Source organism: Pezoporus occidentalis, unplaced genomic scaffold (assembly GCF_034315485.1).
Source record: "Pezoporus occidentalis ecotype Australia unplaced genomic scaffold, CSIRO_AGI_Poc_V1 ctg13, whole genome shotgun sequence".
NCBI lineage: Eukaryota > Metazoa > Chordata > Aves > Psittaciformes > Psittacidae > Pezoporus > Pezoporus occidentalis.
In genome coordinates, this window is record NW_026913103.1 from 5200700 (window position 1) to 5225804 (window position 25105).

The window sequence follows — 25105 nt, forward strand, 5'->3', positions numbered from 1 at the left end:
TAACTGACTCATGCTTAGCTGAGTAATTTGGCAGGAGCACCAGACTGTGTGTTTGATTTGGAGTGTTTGCTCCAAATAACACAGAGTTATGATATGGCCCTCATCTCGCATCAGCATCCTTATCAATTCCTTTTTTTTTTTTTTTTTTGCAGGTCAGTAATGTTATACACTCCTGCAATGACTGAAGAAATGAAAAGCAAAGAATTTTTCACTTGTCCCTCAAAGATTCATAAAGATTTAGAGTAAATCGTTAAGGACAAAGCCAAGCCCTGACTGCTTCTAATCTCCTGCAACTTTTCTCTCAGTGCAGCTAATTCTTCCTGAGAGAAGCAGAATGATGCGTCTCACAACAGTCTGACTGCCCATAAGCTTTTCACTGGTGTAAATTAGCTGGTCTTACTCAACTCACACAAAGTTTTCCGTGCAAAGGAAGAATTCCCTTTATGAAATTAGGGTTAATATTTTTGTTGGTCCATGTCTCCTTGGGAAATGCAAGCTCCCTTCACTTTCATGGAAGTCAGTCAGTAACACATCTGCCTTTAGCAGTTTCATGCTTAGACACTGTACCTGTAAAAGCCCTCTGAAATATCAGTTTTCTGTGCAATTACAAATTATTTTTCTCTCTAACTTTCACATGCACTGGCCAATGCATGGCTGAAAAATAATAATTCACCTTGTCATTATCTGTTCTGTTAAGGCCTTTCTTTACGTCAATTATCTATCTGCTAACAGTTTTCTCATTGTTTGCATGTTTTTTGAGTAAGCCTATTTCTTTAAAGCTTTGAAATAATGAACTAAATAGTTAATATATGAGTTTTTTAGATTTTTCAGGTTCAAAGCAGTCACTTAAGCACAACAGGTGGAAATACAATACATATGCAATTAGTAGGGAAAGCTTATTTTAGACCTGTGTCAAATTCATGTACTGAGAGACTTGACTATTAAGCTTTAACAACTGTCCTTGGCATTCTCCTGTTTCAGCAGTTCTAGAGGATTCAGCATTTCAAAAACACGCAAATACTTTAAACAAGATAGGAATAGCAGGTGCTTAAAGCATCCCCAGGACTATGAGTAGCAGTGTTTGATTTCATTTTGCACTGAAACTATGCGATGGAAGTATCTGCAGAAAATTGGAAAACAATCAACAATAATCTGTTAAACCTGGGTCTCAACCACCATCCCACCACAATTTCTTCCCTGAATTCAACAGCTGCTGCACCTGATTGTGGTGACGGTTCTGCCTCTCAGTTAAGACTCAGAAACATTCATTTGCCTCAGCACTTCTCTGACTATAGCAGAAGAAAAGTCAGTAATTCCATATTGACTGCTTTAGGTAGTTAACAGTATTCACCCTTGTAATTATAGTGAGATTATAAGGTTGTATTCCTGCTTTTTACAAGAAAACTGTACAGACAGGTGTATAATAAGATACCTTGTATGGACAGTAGGTCAGTGGTAGTTTATTTCCATAACATGACAAATCACTTTTACCATGTAAGAACTTTTACCTCATCTGCTGAGATTGTTAGACAAAATGACATACTAGTGCTCAAGTGCCCTAAAAGTCAGTTTTCTAATTAAAGTCCCTGCTAAAGAAATGATTCAACTGGTGTATTATACTCTTGTGAAGGAAGGAAATTAATAAGTACATTTACAGTTTAAACATGTAAATATGCCAGAGACCGCTGGGACTGTTATTTAGTATTATAGGCTATTCTGCATTGAAATTCTGCGCAGTTTGCTACCATACTAAATTTCTATTAAAATATATCTTAAACAACTAAGACATGAAGCTAAACTGAGAAGTCTGGACTTCATTGTTGTTCACATTAGTGAATTAGAGAAGAAAATTGAGAAGCATTGAATTTGCAAATATTAATACACATCTACATAGCAGTGGAATCAAAGCTGAATAAGAAGTATCTCACTTAAGACAATAGCTTCATAAGGATTAACAGCTTTTATTCCTATTGTTGATTATTCTACAGTTAAATTTGAGAAATTTATTTCATGAGTTTAAACTAATGAAATCTGCCTGAAAATAACCTAAACCTAGAAACATAAAGAAGTAACCATCTAAACATTGTAAATAGTCTTGCCATGCTACTGTAGTGATTTTGGAGCACCATAAATGGAGAACCTGGAATATTATTTTTGATTCATTTGACTTTAGAATAATTAGAAACAAAATGTGACAGGTTACAATACCTATCCTTCAGACGTGAAAGTACCCTCCAAATCCCTGCCCTCTTTTTTATTTTTCTCCACTGTGTGACAGGAAAAAATAAAGAGCACAGTTCTGTAGGTGATGGGACCATAAGACGGTTTTGTGATACTGAAATTTATTAGTTTGCAAACCAGTAAAAACAAAATAGAAGTCACATGATATAAATTCAAGTGATTTGTTGACCCAAGGACCTAAAAACAGAAAAGACAAACATGACATTAGAAAGTTAAAAAATGTGACTCTCTTGAAATCTTGTAATCAGATAAGCACTTTAAGATCTGTGCTGATGCTTCCAGGCATTCATTCTCCTCAAGCCACACTACTTTTTTTTTAATTTATTATTGGAGCTTTGCAGTATCATATAGGCTACGCTGCTTGAAAGCCCATCATTCCAAATTACATGGCATTAAAAATGGTTATTAGAGGAATGTTTGGCCATAAATAAAATTTTGACTGTAAACTCAGTTATCTGTTATCGGCACCACAATTCCACAAGTATTATATTCTACAACACTTCAACTTAGAAAGAAAAAGAAATCCACCAAATGGGGAAGACTGGAAAGGAAACCTAAACATAAAATGAACAAGAAAGGAATCTTTTGCATTCAGGGTTCGTTTAATCATGTTCTTACTAATGCAGACAATGATCTTACCATTCTACAAAATGAAAGTGAAATTTCTACATCATTCTAATTTACACTTGGATATCACTGCTTTAAATTGTCTTTAGTCCTGTCCTCTACATACCTTTCTGTAAAGTTGCACTGACAAAACAACATTAAGAACTTGTTGGAAAGAATGCATTTTATCGTAAAGCAGAAGTCAGAACTTATTTTCCCACTTCCCCCCCCCCCTTTTTTTTTTAATTGCAATATGAAAATATATGAGATCTATCCTGGCAAGAGTTTTGCACATTCTAGATTTTCACAAATGCAAACTCTATTATATTTAGTATAAACATTATTACAAATCTGTCTCCTTTTAAGGTTTTTATGTATTTTTGTTTGTTGGTTTTAAATACTGTAACATCTTTCAAACTGCAGAACAAACACCTTAAATAGATATTGGCATCAGTGCCAATTATGTGAGTCATCTCAGGTACGGTTGAGAAAAGCAAGGCCAAGCCCTCTCTCCAGATAGAGATACATCACTCCATCTAGAGACGTGATTCAGAGCACCTAAGTTACAACTTGCCTATGCTAGTCTAATACAGGTGGCATGAGTTATCTGCTAACAAGGAACTGACTAGTAAAGATTCCAAGCTGAGCTCAGGTAGAGTTTCTTAATCTGGAAGGAAATGGAATCCCCCAAAATGAGAACTGTAATAATTATAGAAAATAAAATATTTAATACCGTTTGATCATAATACGTTATTTCTCAAATCCAGCTTTTCTAGGAAGACTAAGGATTATTAATGAGTGAGGGAAATGTATTATTTAAGGCATGTTACTCTCAGCAGTGCCACTCTGATGTTTGTTCCAACAGGACTACATTGCATGTAAACTTAATTAGTTTCATTCATTTATGACCTGGCAAAGGGTAATCTTCCTCCCCCAGCTCAAAAGTCTGTATTATTTGTTTTAAAGTATTTTTTATTATTTTACTACTCTATTGGTCACAGGTTTTTATGTAATTTTATTCGAGGCATTAATATATTAAATTTATTTGTGATACTGGATTTTCAAATTCTGAACTTATTTCTGGCCTTTTTATATTCAATTTTTATTGGAGGATTAGAATTACTGTAATCATGTCTGAAGACAGTAAACTTCCTCAAAGAAGTTTCTAGCCCTGAAGTTCTAAAGAAAATTAGTTTTCTGGAACAAAGTGCAAATAGATCACATGCAGCAACAGCTACGTGCTGCTCCTGGAGGGAGAGCTTCTTCATGCACAATGACAAAGATGAAGAAGAATTATGGGTGGTTTGTAGGCTTGTCAGGTTTTCAACGTTATCACATGGCAAGCACACCTTCCCTCCTCTCCTCTGAGTCTTGAGCCTTTGTGGTTGCTCCTGTTTTCATAGGAAACAGGCAAGAGAACTTTCCTGTTTTTCCACTTTAGATCTAATCTCTGAACACTGTCAGAAAGGTTGGTTTTAACACAAGATGGGATCTGAAACTGAAATATATGAAAGCTTGTATTACATATGTTACATCTCACTCATGGTGGAGGGCTACCTACAACCAATGTAAAGCTTACTTAAATGAATAGGTTTTAAGTCACCAGTATTACGGTGAAATAGGAGGGAGGGAGATGATTAGTTTGGAGAGAAAAAACATGAACCCAGAAGGGAACAATCCTCAGGGAAATGCTAATTATAGAAGTGAAAGCATTCAGGAAACAAGTACTGAAGGATCATTAGCATTGGGAGTCTAAAATGACACATGAGGTTCATGAGAACCTAACTGCAGAAACAGTAGCGTTGACTAGCAATATGCAGTGATGACTGTATGAGAAAAGCCCCAGGTGTGTGTGTAGAATATGAGACTCTGGGCCTTGTGGAAACAATGGGATAGCAATGTGTGTCTGTGTCTGCGGAAGGGACTTAAAAATAAAAAGTAGAAGTGAACAAGTGCCAGAACACTTAGGTGGAGAATGAGGTGTGAGGTGTTACATTTTTTCATTATACAGGTAGCTCAAATTTGCCTCTGGATCAACAGATTTTCTTGCCAGAAATATAAATTGTTTTCTGTACTTCACACAGTAATTTCAATGACTCATTGGAATTACCAATTGCATATAAAGTTTCATTTCATTTGTTTTGGTTAATGTTTACACATTTATATCTTGTATTTGGAGATGTATAAGAAATCATATTTGAAGGAAGCAGAGCTTAACTTCAAATTAAAACTGAAGTGATTGGATAGCTTAATAATTTAAACAAGTGATGTGTTAAATTGGGAAAGTATTTAGCGCTGTTTCTGTTGTATATTTTTGCTTGGATTAGACATTTCATTTTAGCATGTTTGTGTTTTGAAGATGTGATGAAGGTTTTGTTCTACTCATATTGTTCCTGCTGTACCCAGCGTGGTGATAGTTGAGCAGTAGGCTGTCATTACATCTTTTCCGTACACTAATCACTTACTCCAATATGTTTAGGACTCTTCAGGATACCTGTAGTATTCTGAGTGTGCTATTCCAGCTTTATCACAACAAGGAAGACACTATGCACATTTTCTTAAATCTGACATATCTTAATATGGGCCTACTGAAACTTTTGCATTCAGCCTCATCTTCAATTCACAGACAACTTTTAGGCTAATATCATACATAATGCTTGAGAAAATGACATAGCTACACCTACCTGTTTACTTCTCCAGTCATCGAACTGAAGCAGCACCTTTGTGAAAAGCATTCTTTGCGCATCTGAAGCGGCAAGCAACAAGTGAAAGGGCACAGAGAAAAGCTGTTGAGGGAGAATGTTAAGAAAATCTTGTTAGTTTAAGATCAAAGAAAACATAAGAAAAGCAGAAAAACATGCAAGGAGACAGAGGAGTTCTTTACCTTGTATAACCATAGACGTGGAAAAACTGCTGAGTCTTCCTGTCACAAAGGATGGGTGAATTCCAATCCTGGGAACATCTGGAGTGGCTCTTGAAAGAAGTAATGGGACTTTCTTTTCCATCACAATGCTGGTTATGCCAAACAGAAAACTATGCTATGTACAGATGGTGCTTTGGCAGCTGGAGATGAACCAGATGCAGAAAGAATTCCCAGACATCCAGAAAACAGTTTTTCTAGATTGCTTAGAAACAGTAGTGAGTGAGGAGAGCACAACTGAATTAAGTGCTGGCAGTAGGAAGACATGACACAAGGCTGTGTGAATATATGAGGGTAATTACCAAAATTAATGAGGCTTTTATCAGTTGCACATACAGAAATGTGATCCCTGTCTACTCCTTATCAGTCAGTTTCTCACAGTAAAAAAAACACCTCTGTGACACATCCTGCAGAGTCTTCTCTTAGAGTCTTTCTGGAAAGCTTGAGAATGATCCAGGCTTGTGAGACTGAGATTTAGTAAAACAGAGTAGCTGAAGTGTATTACCTCTACCTTTATTTTGTCCTATGCTTCTGGAATAACTGCTCCAGAAATAATGTGTCCTCCATGATGGTCAGGAGATTTACCTGTGTTGTATATTTGTTAGTAACTACAGTTAAAACAAATTCAAATTCAAATTCTCTTTACTGTTTAGGAAATAGAACTATATCATTTATTGTTGTTGCAGACTTCATGAACTCTTTTATCACTTTATATATTTGTTTGCATTTGTTTTACTGATGAAATGTTACTGCTTTTTGAAATAACAATCTGTCTAATACATTACACAAGTGTCTTCCTTTCTGAATGGTCATACTGTTTTAGGTAGAGTCACAAGAAGACCACAGAGGCATAAAAGAAATTTAACCATACTGAAGACATACTGATAACTCCAGAGGGGGAAAAGTATGAAGAAAGATGAATGCTAGAGAACACTGAAGAGGTATCCTCTCAGAGAGTAGAAAAAAGCAGAGGTTTTGCAGTGATTTTAAATGAAAAATGGAAAGAGATGAGATTTTGCAGGAGCTATAGCAAACCTTCTGAGTAGTCAAATGTTTAAACCATGACATCCGATCCACGCATTCCAGAATTTTTCAGTAAGAGGGTTTGTCTCTGAATTCTATTGTAAAATCTCAGACAGAATTTGATATTCAAAGGTTAGGCTTACTTTAAAGCATCTTCCTAGTAGTTTTGGGCTACTTTGAGGAGCAGAGTAAATGCCATCACTATTTGGCCATCATGGCTGTTTAATCCTCACTGGCCTGCTCTTTGCCTGCACCACAGACAGCATGACTGTCCTGAACAAGCACAGACCCACATGAAAGAAGCTTCACAGCTGCTTCTGGCTCATTCCTCCCACTGGTTTCCCAAGCCTGACAAATCCCATCCTGCATGTCTTAGAAGGATACTTCTTGTTAGTTTGACTCTTCATCCCTCACCTGTTTTTTCACTTTCCTTTTCCTGCATGTTGTACGCTGAACTTTGCATCTATTTGTTTGTGTAAAGCTGAGTCTGATTATCTTTTAAGGAGCTGTGAAAGAATTTTTTTTATTGCTTTGATCAGTGACCTCACATAGGCATAATTAAAGTAGTTGGTGTAGGTTACAGACATTCAGCGTCCATGAGTCTGTAGTAATGTTCAGCCTACAGTTGCACACATGATAACCGATGCAATAAAGTCCATCTGTGAAACATAGCTGATGGGGAGACCTAAAAGAATATCAGATCATGTTATTTCTTGTAGCCATGTCTTCCTTTCATGGTAGAGTGAATTTAAAGTTCTAAACATGTGATGAAGAAAATTTGCTCCACTTTCTGGACTGAAAGGTGAGAAAATGGCTGGGAATTAATGTAGTAGAAGTGAAGGCAGCTGTTCAGACCTTAATCCTCTGTCCAAGCTCATACAGAGCTAAGTAGTTCCTGCAACAGTTAAAAGTTTGGGTTTCTTGTTTTTTGTTTGTTTGTTTGTGTTTCAAAAATGCTAAGAAACACAGCTATGAAATGCAGCCAGGCACAATGTGCGAAATATTCTGTGCCTAATAGTGAGGAATTTTGCTTGCCATGTTAAAATTAATATCACCAACACCGTTGACATTAATAAGACCTTTTTCATAAATGTTGTCAAGTCCTGAATTTCCAGGTCACATTCTATCAGCTCCTATGAAATATGCAACATTTAGGGAAAGAAAAAAATAACAACACAGGGAATGCTGTACTCAGAACTGCCAAATAAAAAACAAAAACAACAACAACAACAAAAAAACTATAAAGGAATTTTTAAAAGTATACATTATTTACTCTTCTCTAAACTTAGTAAGTAGATTTTTAACCTCTCTCTTCTGTTAAGCTTGCAGTATGTTCTGTGTACTGCAAGGCTTTAAATGCATATAATAACTCCAGCTTTGTGTCACTGCTAATAAGGTGTCCCTTCCTTTTAGACAGGGAACAATTATTTTTTTCCTGCTACTCAGCTGCAGAGATAATGAAGGAATTCTTGTGTTGTAGTGCTTGTTTTAGACATAACTTGTGTTCAGCGAGGAGGAACAAGGCAGTGGGCCTTATTTTAGGGAAGTTATTTTTTACAGTTCTAGTCAGTTTGTTCTGTTTCTCAGATTGACAGGTTCCCCCCAAATATGCAACAAATAATTTCTTAAAATAGTGTTTAAAGGGTCAGTACCAGGTGTTTACAGGAGCAAATATGCAGTTATAGAAGATCCACACATCTTTAAACAAACAATTCCATGCTGTGTGGGCACAGGCAATAATGGCTTTAGGAAAAAGAAAACCCTTGATGTAGTTTTTTTACTGCATTTCAAATTATATGAGAAAGATTGAAGAAATTTGTATTAGTAGGTAAGTGGTGAACTTTCCATTTGTATACTCGCTTAAATTTCCTTTGGTCTGATATTTGCCTGATGACATTGAAACTCACTAAACTATTTAATGTATTAACTCTGAGGATCATTTAATAACACAGAATGTAACCTTCATTTTGAACTGATGTATCAGAGCCTATGCAAGCCTCAAATGGACTGTGGGCCTACACTCTCACTCGGAAACACTCAAGCAAGCTTGAACCGTGGGACCAGGGAGAGGTCCATCTCCAATATCCTTCCTCCCATCCAGTGAAAAACAGTAAGGCAGTAACTGTAATAAATTACAATAAGGAAATTCTTTACAATTTTAGATCTGAAGACAATGAATAAAACTAGTATCTTCACCAAAAATTGCTCTCATTTTTGGTGAGACTCTGCTTCTCTTCAGTCATTTGGAGCTGTTAGGATACAAGGTTTTTCAGCTATTTAGCAAATTGCAAAATAAATATACAACTTTATGTGGGTTTTATGACATCAAATCCTTAACCCAATGAGTAAACACAATGAAAAATGCCTATAACTTTTTTCCTCCTGCAAATGTAAGACTTTTCCATGGTTATAATGAATGTTATTTATAGGTATGCTATGCTGTTTTTTGAAGGTATGATATGCTTTTATCAGTAGGACTACAAGAATTTTTGCCATAATATCCTGTACAAGGCATGCCTCATCTTTAGGCATTTGTTGCTGAATTGCTGTTGGGGTTTTTGTTTGCTTGTTTGTTTTTTTCTTTGACAAGCCTGAAGTCAGGTACCTTAGGATTTTTTTTCAAGTAAGCATCAGAAATGTAAATTTTTTACTTTTGACGGTCCAGAAAAAAATTCTGTCACAGCTGAAAGGAATGATTACTGTACTTATTTGAGAACTTTTTGTGTATTAACAACTGGATCTCTTCTACTCTCTTTTATAGAAAAATCTTTTGTGTCTTACCTTGTCCAGACAGACTGTCTTGGTCAGCTTCCTTGAAAGGTGATCCTGTTGTATCTGCAGCTTCAGCTCTTTCTTGCAGAAGACTAGGTGGGATAAAGCTACTTGTGGTATAAACTGCCAGTGTGGTGGCCTGCTCCACTGGAGACTCATAGCCATCAGTGATTAAGTCACTGCTAGCAGAATCATCTGCTGGAGGAGGCAAATAGGAATCCTCTGGTTTTGAAGGACTACCAGTGCTACCCAGAGCACTGAAAGGCACTGTGAAACTTTGGTGGTCAGCAGAGATATCTTCTGTGTCTGGAGTAGATTTCTCCCGAAATGGCTCTCTGGAAGGTTTGGTAGGGAACACAGGTTCAGATGAAACAAAATTGTTGAAGTATTCAGGATCACTGATGTCTCCACTTCGCACCGGGATTCCAGTTGTAAATTCATTGAACAGGATGTCTCCAGTTTGGCCCACTGTTGCTGGGCTAGGGTAGCCCAGTGGGAGTTCCACGCTCATGGAGTCCTCCTGAAAATGTTTATAAAAAGCAGCTTTCATTATTATGTTTAACTTTCACTGCTAAAACCACCAATAATCTTTAGCCACAGGAACTTGCAAACAGCTAACTCAGCATGAAGTCATGGGATGTATGAAAATGTTTGGCATGTGATCCTAATCACATTTCCTGTAATTTAAAAAATGGTCAAAGAAAGATGGCTTTCACTGTCCCTATCAATTGCTCTCTTTCTGTCACTGAAATGTACTACTGAACTGGTGAGATAGTGTAAATTTAGTAATTACAACAGCAAAAGATAATCAAGCAGTAATTTTCACCTGCAAATGCTCTAAACAATACCTCCATTGAAGTATAGCAAGACAACATTCATCTTTACAGCATTATAAAAGGCAGGTATGTATTTTAGCAAAAGATCCTTTTTCTATATATTTATGCATATTTTAACACTGTTTAATTAGCAGCCTTCGAGTACCTGAAGGGGGGGCTATAGGGATGCTGGGGATGGACTCTTCATTAGGGACCGTAGTGATAGGACAAGGGGTAACGGTTTCAAACTAAAACAGGGGAAGTTCAGGTTGGATATAAGGAAGAAGTACTTTACTGTTAGGGTGGTGAGGCCCTGGAATGGGTTGCCCAGGGAAGTTGTGAATGCTCCATCCCTGGTGGTGTTCGTGTTCAAGACCAGGTTGGACAGAGCCTTGGGTGACATGGTTTAGTGTGAGGCGTCCCTGCCCATGGCAGGGGGGTTGGAACCAGATGATCTTAAGGTCCTTTCCAACCCTAACTATTCTATGGGTCTATGAATGTAATGCTTTTCCTCAATTCATGGAGAAATAAATAAATAAACATACCAACCAGTATTAACTTACCAAATCAGGGCCTGCCAGAGGAATAGTGACCATGGCCTGGATATCATTATCAAAATCACTAGATGGTCCAATAGATTCTGGGGGAAAAAAAAAAAGGCACTAAATTAAATAGTGCGCAATATCTCAGAGGTGGCACCCTGAAAACTGATCAAAATGAACTCAGTAAAAAACAGTATTAAAACTGTCCTCCATAAAAAAAAATACTTTTAAAAATCCATGCTAAGAAGAAAAAGGCATAAATTTCCATTTAATTATGAGGAAAAATTATGAATTTTGAGGAATTTATGAGGAAATTATGAGGAAACCAAGAACTTCATATACATCATTCTTTGTACTCCTTTATTTAGAATAAACGGGATAGGTCTGCAGGTAGCTGAACCATGGATGGATACTCAAAATCAGCTGAAGTGTGAAGCACTTGGTTAAATCCATTTGGACTAGGATGACTCATTATATTGTGTTGTTCATTAAGCATAAATTCTTTTCAGTTTTACCCAAAGTCCACACCATTGCTGCACTCAAAGTTTTGCCTTTAGTGCCTGGTGGTTCCATTCACCCTCTCAGAGAAGCTCTTTAAACATAGTTACATGCAAGCTGTTTTCTAAAACTGGTTATTAAAAATAACTAGTGCAGGAAAGTTGATTAATATCGTTGTTATTAAAGTGTTCTATAGCCACTCTTTTTTCCCCCTCTCCTTGTGCCTTTTAATCTACATTAAACGATGAGATTTTGTTCTTACTGAAAGTATTAGTTCATTAAAATATATATATTTTTTTGCAAGAAAATGTTGTTTGTAAATGGAACACTTTGCAATTTGGTGTGTGGTTTAAGATTTGGTAAATTCACATATGTAAAAATATTTTAAATTATTTTCCCCATTTTTAACCCACCTCCCCAAAACTAGGGCTATGCTAGCTTTGAGAAAGATCACTGATGCACTAAATGGGGATATTTATTAGGTGGATTACTGAACAGGATGAAACCTTTAAATTTTCTGCTGGAGGTCTTCACAGCCAGCTACACTTCTTCTGTGTTTCAGAGAGCAAAATGCAGTTTATAGTATGTTTCACACCACCGATTTTTGCTTGAGATCAAATACTCCTTAAGGTGTCTGTCGCTCTGATTTCACTAGGAGGCTAGATGGCTTCCTTACAGTCAAGACTTACCTTTCAGAAAGCTAAATTTATATTAGAGGAAGCCCTCACTTCTTACCTCATCAAGGAGACCGGGAAATTAAAATGATACTGTGAATATACATAGTATTTTGCACTCTCCACCCCTCCCTTATTTTTCTTAGTATGCAAAATATCCAGCTTTTCTAAACAAACAAGCAAGAAAAGTGGATTCTCCAATATGATTGGAAGTTAGGCTGTATAATTATAAAGACATTTTGCTATCAAGTTTAACTTAGATCTGTGCATTCTTGGGACACTGCAACACTTAGGAGAATGAGATACAGCAAATGAAAACTACCTGTTAGAGAGCAAAGGAGACCTTATTGAAATTGCATCAGTTTGAAAAGGTGAAACTTGTGGCTGGCACTGCCTGCCTACTGACCATCAGTAAACTGAAGTGTTCCAAGGTCCACTGGCAGGGACTGGTCTTCGTGGAGTGCTATGGCAACCAGTTGCTGGAGGTCTGTTACTGTGAGTTTAGTTGCTGATATCTCCCTCTCTTCCTTTGGAGAAAGTGGAATGTTTTCATTTTCAACCTTATTAGATCCAATAGTTGAGATGTCACCTACTGTGCTTCTGATTTCTGAGCCATCTCTCTCAAAGTTTACCACATATCGTGCTATAGTGCTGCTTGACCTGCAAGAGGAAGATGCAAAATGCCCAGTGCAGCAAAATCAGTTACTGGCTGAGAATTGATTTTACAAACAAACCAACAAAAATATATATAACCAGAACATATTACACTCTGCACAAATAATGCAGATATATTTCTTCCTAATGAGACTGTCATCTTCAAATTACTTTTGTAATGCCTAAATCTTTATTTTTTCTATGCATAATTTTTAATTAAAATTCCAATAGTGAAGAAAATTATAAAAGTGTTCTAACATAATCCAGTTTAACCTGATCACTCAGGGACCTGCAGAAATACTAAGGTAACTTGAAGTTACAGATTATTGGTTCAAACAATCATAAATGCATACTGGTTTCACTAGAAGCCATAATCACCTATTAATTATGCAGGAAAGGGATTAGGCAGTTCATAAAACTACAGATAAGCAAAAACCTTATCACATCTGGGGCTTTTTTTTTTACTCTTTTTTTGAAGGACAAGAAAGTTAGTTAATATGGCAAGCAAATCACTTTTTCACAATGGCAGTTTGTTTTCCAAGTCCAAATTAATGGATACAGCTTCTCTCTAGAGGTCCTTGTTTAACAGAAGTCTCAAACTTTCACCATTATTAATAAATCAATTTACATAAATGCTAAACTCACCTAATTAAAATGAAAAAAAGAGTACATTGCAAAACATTTGTACTCCACTATGTTGCCTTTTATAATATCAAATACTATAGAGAGAGGAATCTCACATTATGTAGTATGTGCTATGTATTTACATTTGTACTACATTGCAAGAATTCAGGAAAAGCATTAGACAATTCTTCCTTTTAAACTGCAAGTTAAAAATTCTGGGAACTGCTAGACAAATTATTCCCCAGCAGCACTTTTAAGCAACAACAGGCTCTGTAGCTGTTTGTATTACCAGTCAAGAACTCCCTGCATTTTATCAAGCTAGTAACTGGTCTCTTTGCCATTCTATCTGCACTGCTAATGCAGATAACAAATCAAATTTTACATACTTACTGAAGATAATGCGTATCTGGGAATACTAGGAAGCAGCAGATCAAAAATGAAAATGTAAATATCAAGTTTCCCTATTTATTCTTTTCACTTTCAGTATATTACTGATAGAGATCTTTAATCATCTGTATGTTAATTTTCTTAGGTAAAACACTTTTCTTTCTTTCAGAGGGATCCTGGCAAAATTTGATTACATGAACATTTCAGATTAAGGTAAAAGTTATCCCTGCTGCTTTATATCACAGACTGTGTATGTAAGCAGAACACAGTCAATTCAGTTTGTTACATCAAGATAAAAAACATTTATTGATGTATCTATTGACATTTAATAGTCTATAAAATGATTAATCTTAATTATGAATTACAAATTACCCATCTTTCTCCTTCTTCTGTCTTCATTTCAACACATAACGAAGGGCATAATAAAGGATTGCAAAAGAAAGAAAAAAGATAAATTCACGTATACTAGGAAATCAATCAGTTGTATATCAAAAAACTTCTTTTGACAATTTATCTTCTATGTGTCGTCTATAATTTTTATCTCTGTGAAAATGACAGCCTATTCTCCATCATTTCCTTGTTTATCTTCCAAACAACAGGGATCTCCATGCTCTGAATGGGGAAACAGGATTTTTGATTTACCTTGATAGTTTGAAATATCTACTTTCATATTTCCCACTATAAATGGTGCAATTTGAGCACTGCCATTGTTAATCTGTATCTCTATGGTGGCAATGAATACCTGTGACAATAGTAGCAACTACTACTGTTGCTATGATGCCTACTCAGATCCTAGTCACAGGGGTAACTTGACCTAATAACCTCCAGAATGCATGTCTATGATGACTTTCCATTATATAATGCCATTATTTTCCATGATGAATTCTCTAGCCTATCTCTCATGTTGCCCTTCTGCATTGTCTTGGGGGAAATACTGCTAAAATATATATAGTAATATGGCTAAGGGAGAATGGACACCATCACCTGTCTTTGCTGATCTGAAACTCTCAGAAGCTAACTAAATTACTAGATGATGGGAAACAATCCTGGTCTTCCACACTGATGAATGTACATTCATATCAGCTCCTAATCCAAGATACTAAACAGAAATGGATCTCTGATCTCCTGAAGTCACAACTTGAAGTGGCGAGACACTGGAATAGGTTGCCCAAAGAAGCGGTAAATGCTCCATCCCTGGCAGTGTTCAAGGATAGGTTGGACAGAGCCTTTGGGCAACATGGTCTAGTATGAGGTGTGCCTGCTCATAACAGGGGGGTTAGAACTAAAGGATCTTAAGGTCCTTTTCAACCCTAACTATTCTATGATTCTATGATTCCAGGAGGTTATTTATTGCAATATGTAACTATAAGTTATTACTAGATATTTTCTCTGCTTGTTCTGCAGTAGCAAGTTTTTTGTTTTGTTACCTCATAATAAAAATGTAGGCAACTAATTTTTACTTTATTTTGCTTTACTCTGTCCTTTCCTCCAGCAATTTTGAAGAGAGAAAAGTTAGGAAGATGTATGCCCTTGCCTAAAATTGGATTGCAATATGAAAGTTCTTCAACATACGTTAAATAGTACTAGAAGCACTGAATGTTCCTGATGCTGTGCCAGAAGCCCATGTGAATTTATGTCTTTTTTTCCTGCTTTTAATTTTTGTTATCTCTTACTGTTAGTAATTCATTTTTCCCTTGATTGTTTACATAATGTGCTCTTATCTATGGTTATGCTTCTATATGTTTAGAAGCATGCTCATATAAAATACCTAGGTTTTGATTCCTCTCACTTTCCCTGTAGATTCTCTACTGAAAAAAATGCACAGTAGCTTGTATTCTCAGTAAATATACAAGGAAGCTAAAAGTAAAAAAAATGAAAAGATAGAACACAAAGTTATTAAAATATGAAACCATTTTAATTGTTTGAGACACCTGGGAAACACCTATAGAAAAAGTTTTTATGTGTGTAAGCATGGATCCTCCTGCAACCTTCTCTTGCCAAGGCACCTTCACTGAGATCTATGAAGGGCACAGGATATGCATACAAAAAAAAAATAGCCACCTTAATAATCATACTCCTAGCTCTTTTTGTTTTGCCATTTAAGAAAGTCCTTAATACAATATTTTTAGCAAATAATTTCAAAGGATTTATTGATTACTTTACCTGTCAGGGAATTAAAACTAGCTCTACTTAGTAATTCAAAACCTCATAGTCTCACTTGGAATATGTTTGCATTTCTCTCCACATTGTCTCTGTGTTGTTTCTAGAAAACTATTTTTCGTCTATAGCAATACACCCACCACTATTCTATGTCTATCCACGTTGGAAGGATAGAAGGAGGAGGAGAATCCTCATAGCCAATAGAAAAATGAGTCACATTTTCTTACTTACTTAAATCCTAACACGTGGATTTCTTTGAATCCTGGAAGTTTCTCAAATATTTTTTGCATCTATAGAAAATAATAAAATCATTAATACATTGTAAGTTCTACTGGTAAAAAGCAAGCAAAGGTGGACTATCTGGACAATATTTTCCATATTTCAGAAAGAGCTTTGGGAAACAGTCTCAACTATTGCCCTCTGTGGTATCATCATTGCTGAACGCAAACACAGTATTTCATTTGTATATACTTCCTGTATTACCTGTTAATAGGCAAAATTAAGTATGAAATACATCTTTTTTAGTAATGTAGTTATGTAAATAAGTGATAATCTAGTCCATAATAAAGCAAGTCAAATAAAATGAATCAAATATTTTTCTCATTTTCAGCAGTTTTGGTCTATGAATAATTTTGTGTTTCAAGTCACCTTAACTGTAAATAGTTAATTATTTAGAAATAGTAACCAAATGCAGGTGGATTTAGATTATTTGTCAGATCATTCCTAAATTAAGCAGTTATAACTGTCTTGTATAAATAGAATAACTTTGTATATTTTTAATTATGATGCAAAAAATGTGCAGTTACATGATTTGAATAGAAAAGACGGTGTGAAGAATAAACAATGAGCAGAAAATGTTGAGTATACATTTTTTAGAGTTTAAGGTAATAAATGTTTTTATCAGCACCTCAAAATTAACAATGTTTTGAGACCCAGCAGGTTGGTCTAGTCTTGTCTCTTTTCTAACTGCAGCAACATTTATGCAGCTAAGTCTAATGAAACATTTTATGTTGATCTACTATGTGAAAGGAACAGGATTTTTTTTTAAACATAGTTCCACAGCTCCTTTCTGTTTCACTTTCTGGTCCTGTTAAGTACCAGGCAACAAACACATCACCTAAGCCTTTCATCTGCAAGCAAAGCCTGTGGGTTTAGGGGAATTCAGCACTTGAAAAGAAGTGAAAAGCCTTTTGAGGAATCAGGTCCTTTTAATTCAGCATATCACTTAAAAAGTGCATGAGCTAATGTGGTGATCTTTCCTCTTCCTTGACTGTATTATTCTGTACAAACCCAGCATACATTTAAAACTCACCCATTCATGCATGAGCATTTGTCAGAGCAGGTGGGGAATGGCTGGTCAAACCCACACATTTCTTTGCATCTCTTACTTAGGTTAAGTGAAGAAGTAGCAGAAGATCAGTGTGTTAACACAATAACAGGTATGAACCACACCATATAAACCTAGATGTCTTTTTTATCACAGCCAACAGAAGAGACTACGGTGGCTAGCACAGAATATAGGTCTGCCATCTACCCTCCCCTTGTCCATCTCTTGGAAGAGGACAGCAGGAAAGGAATAGAGGTAAATAGCTCATTCTGAGCTTGGTCTGACTTAGTAAAAGTGGTGCAGAAGTAGCAATTAGACTGTGGGAAGATTTATAATGTTCATGTGACTAATGCTCTCTTAAAATAACAGAGATTAAGGGCCTCAATCACTAGAATGCAATCAATTTCCCTAAATTTAGACAAGCACTGTCATTTTAGATGCCTTAATGATGTCTTCTGCTCAGTTGCTGTTCTAAAGAGTCCAGCTCTGTCATATATGAGAGGCCCTTGCAGATGTATTGGACAACCTGAAGCATCTTAAATGGCACCAGATATCCATGTTTAGGTAAATGAATATCTTTTTAGGCATATTCTGCTAGCTGACAGTCTCTTCTTGCTTCTCTTAATATCACAATGAATTTGATGCCTTTTTAAAAACTGTATGCATATATGTGGCTTCCTATTTCCTGCTTTTCCCAAATTAATCTCAATTTACTGAGTAGTGTAATACATCTGAATCTGCATTCCATTCTCTAGGTTATTTTAAATGTGTATTGCAGTATACAGATGTACTTCTGAATATTTGCACTCTAATGTCTGCTGTAACTCTTCTTGCTGCATCCTGGAATTAATTATAAACTGAGCTTGGAACTCAACAGCATCAACCTTCACAAAGCCTTCTCTGGAATTTGTACAGTAGCTCATGTAGCTGGAAAGGTTTTAATTGTGAATCTGATCTCCTCTTTCTCACCTTTTGATTGCATTCATAAAACTGTCTTGTATCAAGATTGCCCTCTGCCTCCTCCATGGCCTATCTTTGGAGGAAAGCACATCGGGTGTATTTCATGTTACTGGAACACAAATAATTTTCTATTCCACATTGAATGTCAAGAACTGCTTTGGATCCTTTAAAGTGGCAGACAAAATCCGATGACAGTGGAAAATAATTGAACAGTCAAGAAACTTTGCATTTCTCCCCCTCCATTTAATGAGGTAACTTAAAAGCCCGATTATGAAATTACATCATTATATGTGTAGTAAACAAAATCGGCAGGCAGTTCTGTGGAAGGATAATCTGGAAATCTCCAGAGAAGGAACTTTTTATCAGCTCTGCCAAAACGTTCTTCAACATTTTTCTATGCATATCTGAAACTGAAGCAGGATATTTAAATAGCTTACACTAAGGAATGCTCATGAAACAAATAAGAAGATGTAGTTAATTTTACTAAGACAATCTTTTAGAAACCTCAAGTCATTAACTGCTATCTATTAAATTGATAGCTGAGCAGTCAATATTATTAATTATATGAAAACACCACAGATGTTCCAGTTCTTACAGAAACTCTGGTAATGAAGAACAAAATGACTGGAAGTCCTTTGAAGAACAGTTCAGACAACAGTAGCTAATTACTTTTAACATTTATATTACATTTCTCAGTAGGTTTATTGTAGAAATTAAATTATAACAAAGTACTGTCCATGAATTTCTGATTAAACCCAAATGATATTCCTAAAGTTATTCTGTTCATCAGTTATCTGAGTCCCTACTGCTGACAAAGACTTGATAGCTTTGTGGCTGAACAGATGGCCTAAATGGGAGGAGAAGTTGACTAAACATGAAGGAAAAGTGAAGGTCTTAAGACAACAGTAATTATCTATTTCAAGTGAGGGCAGTAGATTCTGTTTCATGGTGAAGGTATTTTCAGAATATGAATCTCAGCCAAGGTAGAAAGCCAACATATTGGCATTCACCCAGCCTCCTTACCTGTAGCTGAAATTTTGCAGCTAGTTGTCTGTACTGTGGGGAGTTGGGATCATTAAGTTCAGCTGTGTACTCCTGGTCAGTGAGAGTGACACTGAATTCTACCATTTGCTCCACAGGCAGTTCTGGGACTGTATTTGTTCCCAGCTCCTGGAAGAAGAGTGGAGAGGAATTAAAAGAAAGAAATGAAACTAGGTGTATTTTTTCCCCAGTATTTAATAAGTGGAAGGGTTACCTTTTGAACATATCCACAAAATAACTTCATACATAAAAATACAGCTCATCAGTTACAGAAAGAGAATTCTGTAATGTTCTATCATATAAACAGAAGATTATATATCTATATTAATTATATAGCACCCCTATAGCTTTTGAGGAGCCAGCTTTTAGGGAGCTGATCACAAAGGACTTGGCCAAGGAAGAACGAGGAGACCAACAACATGGGGGAACTGGTTAATCCCAATCTCCCAGTACATCTGAAATATCATAAATAAGTAATTTTAAAACCATTTTTTCCCTTATATTCTACCTGTTCTTTTGCTCCAACAACTATAATACAGGTGGGTAACACACAGTTGAGAATATTAGCTTTATATTGCTGTTTTAAATTCTGAGGTTGTAATCATTTTGAACAGTAAAAATAGCATTTATATGGGATGACTCCAGTGCAGTTCCTGTGCCAGAGCTGAGAAGCTTGCAGAGGCAGGATGGAGAACAGTGGAGATTTGCCAGGGGTGCAATGGATGAGGCTTTGAGCAGCATTTCTGCCCTCAAATTCGTGGCAGAAGCAGCACCAAGACTTTGAGATCATCCAAGCGGGAAGAGGTGACATGAGCCTCTTCCTTCAGCCAGTATGTACAAAAGAAAAAAACCAACCCTGGAGCAACTCTTCAAGGAGCTGCTTTAGCAGATAAAATATCTAGAAATTGAAAAAAGGCTCAGAGCAAAGCCCAGGGTAAACACAAGGGGCAAACTTCCTCCTGTGGCTCCTCAGCAAGAACGTCCACCCTCATGTCCTGGCAAGACCTTGGTCTTTCTCTAGGGGAAGGTTCTAGAAGGTTCCCTGAAGCAACACAGCTGTGCTGAGACCAGGGCCACCTCTTTGTCACCACCAGGTGCAGCAATTAGGAGAGGGAAAATAACAGCCCTTCCTATCATCCCTTTCTCTGCCTCAGACACAACCTGTGTTTGCTTCTACAAACATTTAGATGAAAAGATATTTGCTGCACGGCTCTTGTGAGGAGATTTCTGTGGATGTCTACTGTTTGGCAGCTGGGTGCCTGGCAAGTAGGTCCTGTACCATCTTCTGTGTTATAAAAAGCTCAGAAGCCATTAGTGTTTACATTATTTAATGAGCATCAAGGTCATAAAATGGTGCAAAATAGGCAATGGGCCTTTTATTAAAAGAATGAAGGCCTTGCATAAAAGCTGTTGCAGTACTTTTATGCTTTCTACCGTGTATACAAGAAACATAACACGCTGTTCCAGTACAGAATGGATGCTAATAAAAACCTCTAGTCCCATTAGCAGTAATAGAGGGGAGCAGTCAGGATTTATAAGTGCTAAGTGTTTATAAGATTTCCTCCTCTTTTCTTCTAGCTGAGCTCAAAACCAAGAGGTAAGTGAGAAGTGGAATAGCAAAATGGGCTACTCTCACCTTCATAGGAATCTTCGTGTCATTAACAATTTCGTTGAGCAGCGTGCCATTAGGTGCAGTTACATATGGAGTCATGGATGTGCCAGGGAAGCCTGGGGGGATTAAAAATGAAATCAGGCAAGAACGGGTTTGCACAGCAAAAATTATTATCTTTCTCTGTTGGTCAGGTGTCAACTCACTAAGAAGCTTTCCTTAAGGAGGACGTGTTTGAGCAGAAGACTCTACTAGTGGAAGGTGCTCATGACTTATGGCATGGGTAAAACTGCTGCTTTTTATACAGTAAATAGCCTTTCTTTCCAGGTCAAAACATCAATAGCATTGTATGTGTGTGACTAAAGGCAAAAATGGCATGGACATCAATGAAATAGTGTGAATTAAGTTTGATAATTTACTGTCATATTGTGTTGTATGTCACCTGTCCTGTGTTCAGCAGTAGCAGTCATTTTTCTCCTTGGTAGCTGGTGCAGTGCAGTGTTTTGACTTTCAGCCTGGGAACAGAGCTGATAACAAGGATGTTTTGGTTTGGCCAAGGACTTTGTGAGCCTCATGCTCTGCCAGGGAGGAGGGGAAGCCAGGAGGAAGCAGAGACAGGACACCTGACCCAAACTGACCAAAGAGGTATTCCATACCACAGCACGTCATGCCTGGGGGTTAACTGGGAGTTAGCCGGAAGGGCTGGGAGACTGCAGGGTTGGAGGAGGTATCGGTCAGAGCTTGGTTGGGCTGGGGGGGGTGAGTTATCGGTTGGCTGGTGGTGAGGTGATGTATTCTCTTCCCTTGTTATTTCCTTTATCGTTGTTATTATTGGTGGTAGCAGTAGCGATTTGTGTTATACCTTAGTTACTAAACTGTTCTTATCTCAACCTGTGGGAGTTGCATTCTTTTCGATTCCCCTCTCAGTCGCTCCAGGAGTAGGGGGAGGGAAAGAAGGGAGGGGAAGTGAGTGAACGAGTTGTCTGGTTTGGTTTAAACCACGAAATCACCAAATGTCTAAGCTCAATTTTGCCAATTGAGATCTTCGTCTCTGTGATAGCCACCTTTCTTAAAGGCTCAATTTAAAGCAACAAGAATCTTTGACAGAATTTTCCATCTAGGGACAAAATTACTATGCTGTCATTTTTAATAAGATTCTGTCATATTTTCCCCTCAAAAATATGCATGCAGGATGTTTTGTCCTTGAACCAAACCACTTATATTTGCAGAATTTTACCATTGCATAAATTTCTAATATTATTTTAAAGAACTATAGCACACAACAGTTTTGGTAGGTCTATTTGGAATAATCTGCTCAAATGAATGTCTTGATATCATTGTGGCTTTTTGACTTGTTTGTTTTGGCTAACAGTGTGGCAGCTGACACTTTAAATGTTATTTCATAACTGAAGCAAAATTAGTTCTATTCTCTACAGGTGAAACTAGGAAAATGGATGCATTTAAAGACTGAAACAAACTTGGAATGCTGCATCTGATCAGCAGACATGGTGTAAACAAATAAAAAATTGCTTCTTATAGCTTATTTTGCTAAAGCATGTCATTGTACTTTACTGTACTTGTCATGCTTCTACTGCATTTGTTAAATTACAGCCTTCTAAGATCTGTGAATCACCGGTTTTAGCAAGTCTATTTAATGGGCAGGCACACAGCAAGCAGAATTGATTTTACCTGTAGGAATGGAAGGAATGTCTTCTAGCTTTTTGCCACCTGTTTTCTCTGTGGATATTTCATCTTTCCTATCAATCAAATAGAAAGGAATGATTTAAAGATCAGCATGCTGTACTAGCAATTGCAAAGGTTTAAAAAAACAAAAAGGAAATAACCCCTATATTAAGTGTACTTTAAATGAGAGAATTTATTTCTGATGGAATATTTGATAAGCTCATTAAACAGGCAATGGAACAGCAGATCATATTTTATGTTTAACATTTTATATATTTCCTTTCCTTTTTTTCAATATGATATTTGATTTTACAGTAAATAAAAATACTGATTTGATATATTCCTCTACCAAGGATTACCAGTCCTGTCAGAAGTGTGCTTATAAGTTTTCATGACTGATTTTTGCCAGCAGTTAGAGGGATGGTGTCACAAAGATTAAATCATTGCACAGGGTCTACTTTTTCTCCCTTTGAAGTTTATGAAAGATTGACAGCTGACTAAAATGGAATCAGGACTTCTTATACATTATCTAAACCAACGACTGTTTCCTTTGCTGTATCTCTTCCTATTAAGATAGTTTAATGAGGGCTCTAGTTTTAGAACTAATGGACATCTCATGGTTTCAAGCGTGTCTCATATGGTTTGGTGTGAGGAGAGGATGTGTGACCCATTTTTCATAGAGTCATAGAATAGCTAGGGTTGGAAAGGACCTTAAGATCATCTAGTTCCAACCCTCCTGCCATGGGCAGGGACACCTCACACTAAACGATGTTACCCAAGGCTCTGTCCAACCTGGCCTTGAACACTGCCAGGGATGGAGCATTCACAACCTCCCTGGGCAGCCCATTCCAGTGCCTCACCACCCTTACAGTAAAGAATTTCTTCCTTACATCTAATCTAAACTTCCCATTTTCTATTGTCAGCCTGCATTATACTATCATAAGAATGCTTCCAACTAATGATAATTTCAAATCAGATTCCTGGATGAAGATTATTTTGAATTTTAGGAATGTTTATGATTGGATCTAGATGTAATATTCATGGATTAGTGCCTGCCATGGTCTCCATGGTAGGCAGCTGAAAACTCAAGAATATAGTGGGTGTTATGTACAGATTTTCTGCCTCACATCACAGGCTTTGGTTTTGTATTGTTGATATAATTTTCTGTTGCAAGCTTTATAGTCATGCGCTGATGAATAAATTGTGTAACTGAAACTGTTCATTTGCCTGAAAAGCAGAGGTGGTATGTATACATAAATACATTTTATAATAAATGTGTTAAATTTTAGTGGAGGTAAGTCTATAGAATAATTTCTGCTCTAAAACCAAAATGTCATTCATTTTTAACTTTTGGAATCATTCATTATGTCATTCATTTTTTAGCTTTTGGAGTCTTAGATAAGAATCTTTTCATGTTTTGCTATTTTTTTTTTGTGAAATTGGTGGGTGAAGGATTTCGGCTGTTTCAGGTTCTAAGTAGTGTGATAAAAACCCCACAGCATGAAAAAAAAAGCCCAATCGTGTAAATACATGAGGACAGAATTATGATTTCTATAGAAATAGCTATTATTAAGGCAGTGCACTAGTGGTGGGTTTGTGAAAACTAATAGGAGTGAAGGAACTAAGGGTACTGCAGATAATATATTGTGTTAACTGAGACAATGTGAAGCTTGTAGCATAGACAGAAAAGATAGCTGGGCTGCATTTCTATACAGGACCAAGCTGGCTGTTTAATAACATAAAGAACATGAAAAAACTGTATTTACCACATCCTCTGGATACCTTGTGTGGTGAGAACTAAAATATTTGTTGAGTTTTCACAATGTTAACTAATTATGTGTTATGTCTTTAACTGAAGACTGATTTCTTTACATGGCATCTACAGAAGATACAAAATGTTTCCCAAATCACAGAGTACTAAAGATGAAGTTCAACAGTGCTTAATCATGTTTGCATGTATTTCCAATTAGAATATCAGTAATTTCATAGAATTTACTTCACTTTCTGAACTGTGTCTAGGGAAAACCGTACTGTACACAAAGAGCACAAGAATTGAGATCAGTCACTTTGGTTACTGCTTTGCTGCTGGTGTTTGCACTAGACTGAATGAAAAGACCTCCCTTTGGAGTTCTGGGAAGTTTAATTAGGCCCTACATTATTAAAAATATATTTCTGAGAAAGAATAATGCTCAAAGCTCCCATGTCATGATGAACAAACATACAAAAATCTTCTGTGATCATGAGACAGTGTAATTAAGGAGCAGGAATGATTATTTGCTGCACCCTAAAATCTAAGAAAAGTCAAAGGAAAAAAAATATATAAATCAGAGAACCTGTGGACAATGATTTGTCTGGCTGTACCGTAGTATTTATATGCAAAGTGACAGAATTCAGTATTGCAACTTTAATCCTGCCATTCTCAGATTTCTGAGCATTGCCAGGAGCACTTTTTTCTTTTTACAAGAATTTATGGAATAAAGCATCACCTTATTTAACACTATGCTGATACATAAAAATGTAGGGCAAAGATAAAGTGAAGGCATAGTGTTTTTATATTACTGCTCAATGT

General features: G+C 36.6%; 1 protein-coding gene and 1 long non-coding RNA gene across 5 annotated transcripts in view; both read right to left on the reverse strand.

Annotated features, from left to right (window-relative positions):
• IMPG1 (interphotoreceptor matrix proteoglycan 1) overlaps positions 1–25105 on the reverse strand; it is a 61522-nt gene that overhangs the window by 18036 nt on the left and 18381 nt on the right. For all 4 annotated transcript variants that reach the window (XM_062608221.1, XM_062608222.1, XM_062608223.1 and 1 more), the window contains 8 exons: positions 22543–22610; positions 20881–20972; positions 19227–19373; positions 16148–16206; positions 14129–14149; positions 12498–12751; positions 10941–11017; positions 9572–10082 (listed from right to left, as the gene is read on the reverse strand). In XM_062608221.1, the coding sequence (XP_062464205.1) occupies positions 9572–10082; positions 10941–11017; positions 12498–12751; positions 14129–14149; positions 16148–16206; positions 19227–19373; positions 20881–20972; positions 22543–22610 (1229 nt within the window). The remainder of the gene's footprint in view (positions 1–9571; positions 10083–10940; positions 11018–12497; positions 12752–14128; positions 14150–16147; positions 16207–19226; positions 19374–20880; positions 20973–22542; positions 22611–25105) is intronic.
• Positions 2325–5898, reverse strand: LOC134158377 (uncharacterized). Its single transcript, XR_009962741.1, has 3 exons — positions 5732–5898; positions 5532–5633; positions 2325–2418 (listed from the first exon to the last, which is right to left on the reverse strand). It is a non-coding gene; the product is annotated as an uncharacterized LOC134158377 (long non-coding RNA).